This window comes from Amblyomma maculatum, chromosome 11, assembly GCF_055883805.1.
Source record: "Amblyomma maculatum isolate TAMU_Amacu chromosome 11, ASM5588380v1, whole genome shotgun sequence".
In the NCBI taxonomy this organism is placed as follows: Eukaryota; Metazoa; Arthropoda; class Arachnida; order Ixodida; family Ixodidae; genus Amblyomma; species Amblyomma maculatum.
In genome coordinates this window covers 36,445,018-36,456,148 of record NC_139354.1, presented here as the reverse complement: position 1 = coordinate 36,456,148, position 11,131 = coordinate 36,445,018, and the positions used below count along the sequence as shown (strand labels likewise).

The 11,131-nt window shown below is 45.2% G+C and overlaps 1 protein-coding gene across 1 annotated transcript in view; it reads right to left on the bottom strand.

The window, feature by feature from the left end:
• Positions 1 to 748: 748 nt before the first annotated feature.
• The window catches only part of senju (UDP-galactose transporter senju), a 34,048-nt gene continuing 23,665 nt past the window's right edge, over positions 749 to 11,131 (bottom strand). Inside the window, exons 3-6 of the mRNA XM_084585575.1 lie at positions 6,325 to 6,371; positions 5,368 to 5,507; positions 4,550 to 4,726; positions 749 to 3,740 (exon numbers count right to left, since the gene is read on the bottom strand). Coding sequence (XP_084441701.1) covers positions 3,201 to 3,740; positions 4,550 to 4,726; positions 5,368 to 5,507; positions 6,325 to 6,371 — 904 coding nt within the window. The 3' untranslated portion in view covers positions 749 to 3,200. The remainder of the gene's footprint in view (positions 3,741 to 4,549; positions 4,727 to 5,367; positions 5,508 to 6,324; positions 6,372 to 11,131) is intronic.

Here is an 11,131-nt window from a genome sequence, read left to right as displayed (position 1 = left end):
GAAGAAATAATGCTTTGGTTCTTCAATGTTGGGTGACTGGATATGACAGCAAACAATGAAAATTCAAACAAGAGGCATCTTGTATATTTTTTTTTAACTTGCCTTGAGGTTGAGATTCTTTCCATAGACAAAAAGGCATCAGTCAACATGTATCACAGACAAAATCCATTTGCCATTACTGCTATATTCTTTCTCAGGGTTATGCTTGAAAGCCCTGCCGACGTTTGTGGCATAAAACAAATCAGTTCAATAACAATCCACACGAAATAGTCTTCAAGACACAAAAAAAGAAGCTTTAAAACCGGATGCATGAGAAAGTTGCAGCAGCCTTGGATCTATATAACATAATGAGTTCTTCCGTAATCTATACCGTTTTTTAATTTCATTTTTTTTTTACACTGGCTGAAGTAATGTCGTGTCCAAGGGTTTATTCAATAATGAAGAAAGAGCAAACATGAGGCACGGCACTCGTTAGTGCTACAGGGTGAAAAATTTGAAACTGGCATAGAATCATTATATTCTATGCCAAAAATGAGCTGCATAAAGTTTACTTCTGAATACCATGTGCTGGTAGCTTAATTGTGCCAAGCGCCAGTACCCGGTCGCTGTAGGTCACTACAAAGTGAGAAAAAGAATGTTAGCTCTAGGAGCAGGTGTATTGCGTATTGTGGTGTGCGGAGTGATCAACCGTAGGAACGCGATGTAAAATGCCCGTCTGAATCGTGGTCATGACTTGATGGATGCATGCTTTGATCGTTACATCTTTAGTTCTTTATTGGTTGCATTGCTCGAATGTCCATGAGAATGTAAGAATGATGTTCCTTCTACAGTGAGGGGTACAGTCTTCACCAAAAATGCTCGGATTGCACTGCGCAAATGCAAGCAGTCAGACAAGTGTGAAGCCTGCACCAAGGTCCATACACTTAGTGACCTACATATTTAAACCAGTGTTAGTTATCGATATGAAAAACATGCCTACTAAATAGCTGAAGCTGCTACTCAAGGCACACACAAATGAACTGTAACATGGAAACCGCAGTTCAGTGTGACAGCTCGGGCTTAACAGTTTGTTTTCAGAACAATTGCAATGGGCTTCACGAATTTACAGACTTATAATGATCATTAATGTTGTGCTTAGTTAAAAAGCTTCAACATAGCCTATCGTAGTGAAAGTAACCTCCCTTCCAAGTAACTACAGGAAGAGGAATCTACGTAACAAGTTTGCCTGTGACAATTTCTTGGTTTTCACATGAAGAACTGTGGGCGCTGAACAGTTTGCTAGGATGCAAACAATGCCGACTACCACTGACTACCAGTGCCCAAGAACAATCTCTGTGGCTGTACCGTTTGATTAGGATGACATTAAGGGCCAACAGGAGATTTAACCAGTAAATTTACAAAGCATAAACTGAATTTGCATAATTGAGAGCAACTTATTGTGTTGATTTAATGCACTTTATAAAGAACTTTCGACAGACACAAGTGCATTTTCCAGTGTCGAAGTTCCTGTTCTGTCATGCCGCTGGTTGATAAATAACATAAGCAATGAATGCTCAGGCCTACGCTTGGTACAGGGTACTTAAGAATGGGCCAGTGCTAAACGGCCAGTGCTAAACGGGATGACTGATCTCAATTCAACACAGACACATATGTCTGAGGTAAGGTGTCTAGCAGTTGACAACAGATCACTGACACCTTTGTGATAAATATTCGCATCCTTAATGTCCACATAGCCGAATGGTACAGCTGCAAAGAAGTTCTCATAGCGTCTATGGACTAGCATTGCCAACTCCACCGTGTAAAAGAGCCATCCTTTAAACTGGATATATTAGCGCAACGCTCAAAGTTGCAATGCGACCATCCAGCCAGTCAAAGTACCCAACATCCACTCGTTCTACAACTATGCTTTGAATCTTGCCATTCTCTCTCACTTACACACACGCATTTACACAAAATGAGCGATGGACAAGGACAGAAACATATTTAAGGCTAAATAAAATCATAGGGTACGATAGAAATAATGCATTTACCTGCCAGAATTGAATTAACCTGGAGTGTAATCGCATTCTTTTCAGTGCGATTCTTTTTGTGAGCGCTAAAAATAAAACCTATCACAATGTGCGCCACACTTGTTCTTGTAGCACTAGTTAAAATGAAAAGTTTACCGTAGTTGTATCCTACACCCCATCTTAATCTGCCAAACCACTTTGGCGAAATTCGTCTAAAGCAGTGTTCTTATCAACATGTATTAACTTCCTTGTGCAACTTCTCAAAAGATGAATGAATTGATGCATGAGCAGAGGAAGCAAATTCATGGAGGAAGCAAATTCATGCAGAAAGAGGTGCTCAGAATAATGGACATGCCTGAAAGTTGCCCAGCGAAGCTTTGTGACATCCTGCATTGTGACGATTATGAGCTATCCACATGAGTAACTCATGTCACTCAGAAAAAATTTGACAACAGACTTTGATATATTGAAATCTGCCGCAGAAAAAAAAAAAAGAAAGAAACTCCAAGCCGAAAAGATTCATTACAGTCTCAATTAATCTAAGCATCCAAATGCTTGAATGCAAAAAGGGCATGCTAGCATCTTTTTTATAACTATTTGTGCTGCGTGTTCATCAAGCATTGCAGCCAGCACCACCTTCAAGGCTACGAGGCAAGTCGCTCACAAACTGTGCCTAAAACTTCATGACCTCTGAACAAACAGTAGTGCTTTGACTGCCTATAACACTGTTTCCGAATGCCCGACACATTTGTCGCTGTTATTCGCAGGCAGCGAAATGTGCAGTTTGACATATATTTTTGCCTGCAAGGCATCTTTTGCGCCCTACATGGTGCAACCCAGACCTCAATATCAGGCAATAAATCACTGTTGCCAAGTTAATGGGCCAATAAGTGGACAGCTTTGCAGTAGCTCACAGTCTGGCAAAACCGTCACAATAACTCAATATAATAATCTGCTGTGCAAACATTGCACAAGGCCCTTATTATCGAAGAAAGACAATAGCCACCGGTATACTCAAAAGACTAGGTTTCAAGAAGGAAAAGCTCGCATTTACGCAATACTCTCCGGTCCTGTCTGGCAGATGTGACCAATGCGCAACAAGTTGTCGCAGCAGTCGGAACAGCAGTCACCCACACATTCACCAGGCGTCGTCACTTTTTTTTGTTAACCCTCTACGCACCACTGCACCATTTACACGGTCAGAATAACGCCCTTTTCATCGGTGGCTGACGCCAAGCTCCGCTGCTCGCCATTCACGAGGCAGTGTTCCAAATCTTGGTCATCGTGATAGTGCGGAGTTTCTTTGGGCTTGTTCACGACGGGCTGCTGTGAGTAGCAGTAGATGGCGACGGACACAATCGCGATCGCCGTGACGGTGTACCCGTCAATGGGGATCTTGAAGATGATCCAGCACAGCACGGCCATCACGGACAGGTCGAGCGCACTTGCAAACGTCTTGAGAATCGAGTTGAGGCTTTTGAGAAAGACTGAAGTCACGATGCCACAAATGGCACCGTTGACGATGATGGCAATGACTAGCGGGTTGACGAGTGTTGCGACCGAGCCGTGCGAGAAGGCACTCCGGGCTTCGCCCCGAACCACGAGCACCACGGCGTTGCACACAATTGAGTCGATGTACATGAACACATTATGGATCATGATGTCGATGTTGACGCCAGTGTCCTTCAGCAGGAACTCGTTATAGACACCGGCAAAGCAGGAACAGAAGACCTGGGAAGTAAGAGTATATTTACATCATTTGTGTCACTTATTCCGTCTGGGCGCATGGTCCAACACATACGATCAACTGTTTTGGTGAAATTCTTTTTTTCTTGTCAAGCAAGTGTTCAAATAATGTGACACACGTTTTGTAATCAGCTACATGTGTAAAAAGATTATGGTGCAAGGAATGTGAAAAAAGTATGTGCTCAGAAATTCGGTTGTGAGGGTCATGTGACCCTGCTATGTGACGTCATAGCATAATGAATATTATGTGACATTATGTGCTATGTGACAACCATGAAATAACAGAGAACAATGGAATCCTATTTTGTGCCACAGCAGCCTTTTCATAACAAATGAACTGTCCACAGACCAATACTGTGCACAAAGTAAGTGATTAAAAGTAAGTCATATTTTCCTGTGAAGCAACGTGCTGTGCATAAGCATATTAAGTGGGACAAGTTCTCCGACTTCCAAGCATCGTTGACACAGCTCCTTCTGGCATGCCCGATTTTTTTGCAGACGAGACGTGGACTGATTCTTGTCAACTTGTTTGAGGAGCCTTCTATCAACAACAAGCCTTTCCTGTTTCTGTCTCAGCGCCAAAGGGGCAAGTACACCATGCCAACCTCGGGAGAAAAGAATGGCACATTTTGGAATGCAGATTCTTCCACATCATAAGTGCAAAGGTCTTTTGGCAGCCTCGTTTATCGAAGCACGGAGGGCATTTGGGTTGTGTTCTACGTTAAGAAGCAGCATATCCCAGTGTGCAACCAAGTAATGGTCGAAACATACTGAAGGAGGTCGCCACCACTCACTTGCAACAGCAGCAGCAGCATATGACCGCTGAACAGGCTGCTGAAGAGGCCCGCCACTTTCCCATCAGCAGAGGATGCAGACTTTGACGGCAGGCCAAGGTGCTTCACGATGCACCCCGCAGTTAGCAGCAGCAGCGAGAGCCACTGCTTTCTTGTCAACTGTTTCTTGAATAGCACCTGTGTCCAAGGCAGAGACATTGCTCATTGTGCGGGTGCTATGCTGCTAATAAACTGTGCGCTGTGCATCAGAGCGTCTGTTCAGAAACCTGGTTAGCCATGAAACTTTGGTGCACACAACAGCGCTCAATGGTTCTGATGCGTGCCTTTGAAGGCGATGGTTATAGCAAACAAGTGCGAAATAAGACCAAAGAGTGCTCAACAGGAACGAAAACAGCACTACCAGTTCACAAATGAACCTGCATGAACAAACCACAGCACTACACTGTTCAAAGGACTATACCTGGAAAACCTCTCTCCTGCAGGCTTGGTGTAAACTCAGCCTGCTTATAATTGTCAGTGATTGTCCCCACAGAAACTCAGAATAATCAAATAGGGCACAGCACATATCTTGGTAGTCCAACAGCCACTTTAGATGCGAGCATCTTTGCAAATGTGACTGTGATTGATGACATAATCAGCAGCCCTACAAAATTAATTTATATTACATACTGGCTGGAACTTATAGTTTAATGAACAGATCTCCACACTGCAGAGAGCCAAATGCTTTCCACAGTTCAGGAAAACAACTTTGCTACTGTCTTGAGCTCTATTAGAGGTTTACTCCACCTTTCAGCAAATTTCCGGTGCATCTTAGTTACCTGAAAGGAGAGACCGGTGATGACGACCCTGAACTGGAGGAGCAAGTTATACGTAGTGGGGTCGAAAGCAGCCAAGTTCACAAACGCCAGGTTGTTGTAGAAGCAGTAGAGGAGCGCAGGCACGAAGTACAGGAACAGCACTGGAACAGCAAGAAGGTTGGCACAGTGTGATTGAACACCAAACTGCAATGAACCCAGAATGGGAGAATTCAAAACGCACAACTCAAGCCAATGCATTTGCATCTAGTCGCAGTACTAGACTAGCCACGAGCTCTTTCAGGGATTGATAAAAATGAAGGGAAGATTTGGGGTTTATGACAGTTTGCTGATCGGCTCATTTGTTGGTTTATGGGGTTTAACGTCCTAAAGCGACTGAGGCTATGAGACGCTGTAGTGGAGGGCTCCGGAGATTTCGACCATGTGGAGTTCTTTAACATGCACTGATATCGCACAGCACATGGACACCTCGATTTTTGCCTCCACTGAAAAGCGGCCGCCACATCCGGGATGCGATCCCGCATCCTTGGATACAGCTAGTAATCGAACGACCTAACCACTGCACCACCATGGCAGGGTCAATATTCCTGAGAAAGGTAGCTTATTTTTTATGCTACACTTGTACGCTGCATGCAAACTGAGTGTTTTAAGGAAAATCACACTCAAAAGAGGAGTGAGGCAGGACTCTAAAGTTATGCCTCCAACTCAGTTCATTTTACACAACTTCTATATACAGGCATAGAAGTACATTCAGAGAAGTACATTCAGAAGTACAGGCATAGAAGTACATTCAGAGTTTTCCGATGCACCCACAATGTCACAACCACACTGAAAACTCAACCGGTCAGCCAGCAAGCACGGTAAAAACTTCACTAAGTTATGCCAGACTATTTCCCTCTTATACACCCATTTACAGAAAACGTGTGTAGCTGTACCTATGGTATCAGGCCACTAACTCACCTTTCTGGTTTTTGTTGATTTCTGATAACAAGGACTGGAAGGAGTGGCTGCAAATGGAATAAGAAAAGCGGAAAAATGCATCAATTGTGCAGGTGAGTAACATTTAGAGTTGAAAAATTCTATAAGGCACTTCTGACCACTAAAGTGCGATGAGGCGAAAGCATCTGTTGCGCAGTGGTAAGCCTTCCACTACGGCACCTCTTTCTCTCTTTTTCACTCGCACCTTCCTCCTTTCCCTTCCGGCTAGGTTAAGGTGTCCGTGGAGAATTGACAGATATTGCGCCTTTCCCCGGCGGGCCTTTAGCGTATTTGAATAAATAAATAATTCCGCTTGTCTATCGTGACGATGATAGCGGGATTCAGCGAGTGACAGATACTGCAATTGGCGCGCAATTTGAAAGGACCAAGGACTAAAATAGTTTTCACTCAATTAGGGTGACGTGACGTCACCCATCTGCCGTCAGCTATGAGGACCAAGTGGGAACGAGTGGGCTCCAACGCCGCCGGGCGGCGCTTCTTACCTTCTGCGAGTGACAGATGCTGCGCCTTTCCTTTCCTGTAAGCGAATTATAGAACGCCGGTGGACTTAGACGCACTCGACATGAAAGCCAAGGAGAGTTTAGCTGCTGGCGAACGGCGCAGAAGCACGGCCGCTCAATGGAAGCGCACTGGGTGCGCTTCCATCGAGCGGCCGTGGCAGAAGACTGGAGAAAACGTCTGATCCCGAGGTAGTCACTCCGTTTCGCTAAGTATATCCAGGCATAGCAGAGCTAACCCAGATGAAAATTTGTTGCTGCGAATCTACTGGTTTGTACCAGAACCATACTGGTTTTTACTGGTTTCTACTGGAACCATTAGGAAGCCTACTGGTCTTCTACTGAAACCATAAAGAATTCTTAATGGTTTTCTGCTGGCCTTACTGGTTCCAGCAGGGTGCCTAATGGTTTTGTCCTGGGACCAATAACTAGGGCACTGGTCCCAGCAGACAGCCTAATGGTTTTCTGCTGGTCGTACTGTTTCCAGCAGAAAACCAGTAGCACAACTGGTCCCCGTTGGGTAACTTATAGTATTGTCCATAAAGTCTTTACAATCGAAACCCCTCAGTTTATCATGACCAGGTCTTCGCTGCTTATAGTTGGAGCTTATTAAGGCGAAAGCCTTTAATGGCTCATTCTATCGTGGACAAAATGTGTTTTTACGGCGGTTCTGATTGGCCGAGGCGGGATGACTTCATAGAAGTCTCGTCCAATCACAGAGCACCACCACAGTATGCGCGAATGCGTGCCATATATTATGGCCATATGTCAATCAATGGTCAATTACTAATCAATGACTAATTCTTTTTGTACCAACGATAGGACGTCTTAAAATCACAATAGTCAATTTACTTCTCGTATGGACGAAAAGAAAACAGCTCGCGGCGGCAGAGGAAAGAAGACTGAAACGAAAAGGCAGCGCAGCGCGCGTGATTGCGAGGGGAATCATTCGTACAAAACCGCATCGACAACGCGATGCGCCGTATTCAATCTGTGTTTCGCGGCTACGCGGCGCAGCTTCAGCGCCGGCTGCTGATCGAAACAAATGAATTGCGACTCTGTTTATGCACCTGGGTCCATCAGAGCTTCGCGAGAACAGCTGCGTACGACGGACAAAAAGACCGAGTGGCTCCGCGCCCGCTTGGAAAAGGTGCCAACAACGACGCGTTTGTTGAGGCGCTTTTAAGGCGAAGTTAGCGCGCGGTGGAGGCCGCGGCATCCCAAGGGATCCCCGCCGACCTCCTCTAAGCCAGCGCAACCGGTGCTTTGACTGGTCCCCTGTTTTTGGGCGCAATAAAAGAGTTCACCACCACCACCAATTTCTAGACTCATGTGGAACAAAATCCCGTGCGCGAGATCTGCCATATTCCGCGAGATGTGTTCTTGCGTATAGCGTTCCTGCCATCTATGTAGAATCCCACACTTGAACGCGCGCCAAGGAACGCCACGCGACAGGAGCGATGGTGTACCGTCCAAATTTACTCACACTTGCCGGAGATAGTGACAGATACTGCGTCTTTCCTTTCCTGTAAATCATTCTATTATATGTAACATGCAACAAACGCCGATAAGAAGCAAACGATGAGATGCAAATAATAGGAGAGGAAGAATATAGGCTTTCGCCATGACATCTGAGACCCTCTATTAAGGAGAAAGCATTTAATGGCTAATGCTGTCGTGGACAAAATGTGTCCCGCTTTTGACGCGTTCTGATTGGCCGAGGCGGGATGTGTCCCTGCCATCTACAATGCCACACTTGAACGCGCGCTCTGTGAAGCTGCTCCTGGCCATCCGGGGCTGTACGCCGCTTGCGGCGGGGGCTAGCCTGTCACCGAATTTTAGGGTGCCTGTCGCGTGATGTTCCTTGGCGCGCGTTCAAATGTGGGATTGCAGATATGGCAAGAACGCTAGAGAAGAGATTTCTGGAGAAAAGGCGCAGTATCTGACACACTCTCCGACATTTGTGCGTTTGGATGGTACGCTGTACACAAAGGAAAAAAAAATGGAAGCCGGCTTATATAGCATGACTTAATAGAGCAGCACGATGAACACTGATAGAGGCATCACGGCAGAATTGAAGATCGAGCCCAGGACAAAGTTCAGAGGCGGAATTGCGCCGCGCATAGGAACCTTATAAACCATACATCTATCAATGGTCATAAAAGTATCTTACAATATTCCGCAGCTACCTCACAACTATTTTCAAACGTGCAGCCCATTGTATTTTGCCCTACGGCTAGGTAATACTTTAAAACCAACCACTGCCGCCCTGTTCTCTGATGCACAATGGTATACTTATGTTGCTCCTGTGCCGCACAAGCCGCGTCTTCATATCTCAAAAGGCTTTGTTTTTAAAGGTAATGAGTATCCGCCTCCCCTGAAACATGTGCATGTACACTCCAGTGACATATGTCATCTTTCGTACAAAAGTTCAAATTTGCGACTATACTTTTTGTCTCGTCCAATGCTCTTTATCTAATGCCCACGCGGGCCTTAAAGAGAAAAGAAAAGAGCACTGCAGAATCTGCATTGGAGTAATGCCAAAGCATGGATGTTGCTGTTGGTTGCTTAATTCACTTCTTGTTTACCCATTTTAGTCTTTGGTACTTTGAAATTGCGCGCCAATCCCTCCCTATGCCCTTTTTCGGCTCTGCTTCCGGTTGCATGACGTCACAACCTTGACATCACCTTAATTGACTGACTTAACTATTTTAGTCTTTCGTACTTTCAAATTGCGCGCCAATCCCTTCCTATGACCTTTTTGGCTCGACTTCAGGTTGCGTGAAGTCACATTTTTGACGTCACCGTAATTGTCTGATTTCATTAACTATTAGTATTTGATACGTCTTGACATCACCCTAATTAATTGACTTAATTAACTATTTTAGTATTTGATACATTCAAATGTGGCGCCAAGCCAATGGCTAATGAGGTCATTTTCGCCTTTTTTAACATTTTTTTTGCCTCTAATTACCCAATTAACTTATTGGCCTAATTATTATTTCGGACATAACATTACGTCACCCTCTATCTATTGACACAACTCATTAAGCTCTATCACTTCTCAATTACTCACAACTGCTGTGGACAACATTTACATTTTTGCCTGTAATTAATTGTCTAATTAACTTATTGACCTAATTATTTTTCGGACACAACATTACGCCACCCTCTATCGATTGACACCGCTCATTAACCTCTACCACTTCTCAATTACAACTGCGGCGGACACGATTTTGCTGACGCGGTCTGCGGACAGAAATCTGTGAACATAGCGAAGTAATGCTTACGCAATAATAAACGAAATTAAAATAAAAATGATATAAGAGCAGGAGGAGTTCACATCATGTCACCTTTAGGCTCGCGGTGCATGCTCGCGCATAAAGCCCAAAGATTCCGAACCTAAAAACAAAAGCCACTGTCGAAAACGTACAAGCACGTGTGTCATGCTTTATCATTAACTGTTGCCACTAATGCACTTTTTACGGTGAGCAACGTTATTGCCCTCGCTAATCGGGATATACAAAAACAGGGGCATCCGCTGCGGAGGAGCTCCTATCGCTCCTTTTCCCAATCTACTCGTATTAATAGCGAGTGTAACCAATATTCAATATAGACGTTCCTGTGACACATTACTGCACCAAGTACATGCACGCTCATTTACGCAATAAGTAAAGATCCACTGCGCAAAGTTATTTTTCGCGCCCTCGACGAATCATGTGAACCGAAACATGCCCGCGCAGGAGCCGAACGTCCCCTGAATGTCCTCTTAACGTCCCGCGCCGGGTAGTACATTACCAACTGCTGCGGTCAAGCCGAATATCAAAGGCAGCTGAAGAACTAACTAGACTCGGCGGAAATCAGTTTTGTGCGTTTACCGCAAACGCCGGCGCCATTTCTCGGAAGACACGCGCATAATCAGCGTCGAGTTCTCCAACGATGCAGGCCAGTTTCTCGTCGAAGGCGACTATATGACACGTCCGTCCACATCGCGAGCCATACAGGCACTGCACATCACTTGCGATGAATACACTTGCTGCGCGTAATATGACCGGGCGCACGCCATTACGTGACCGTCTCTGTCTCTCTCTAGCTTTTCTGCACGTACAGCTCATCCGTGCGCACACGCGTACATCAGCGTGAATATTCATTCAGCGATGGGGGAGCTGCCCCGTGACGAACGAAGCAACAATTCCGCTGACCTCTACATCCGCCGGCGAGAAAGAGAGAGAGAGGAACAGCACACAAATGAAGAAGCAACCCGGAAGAGC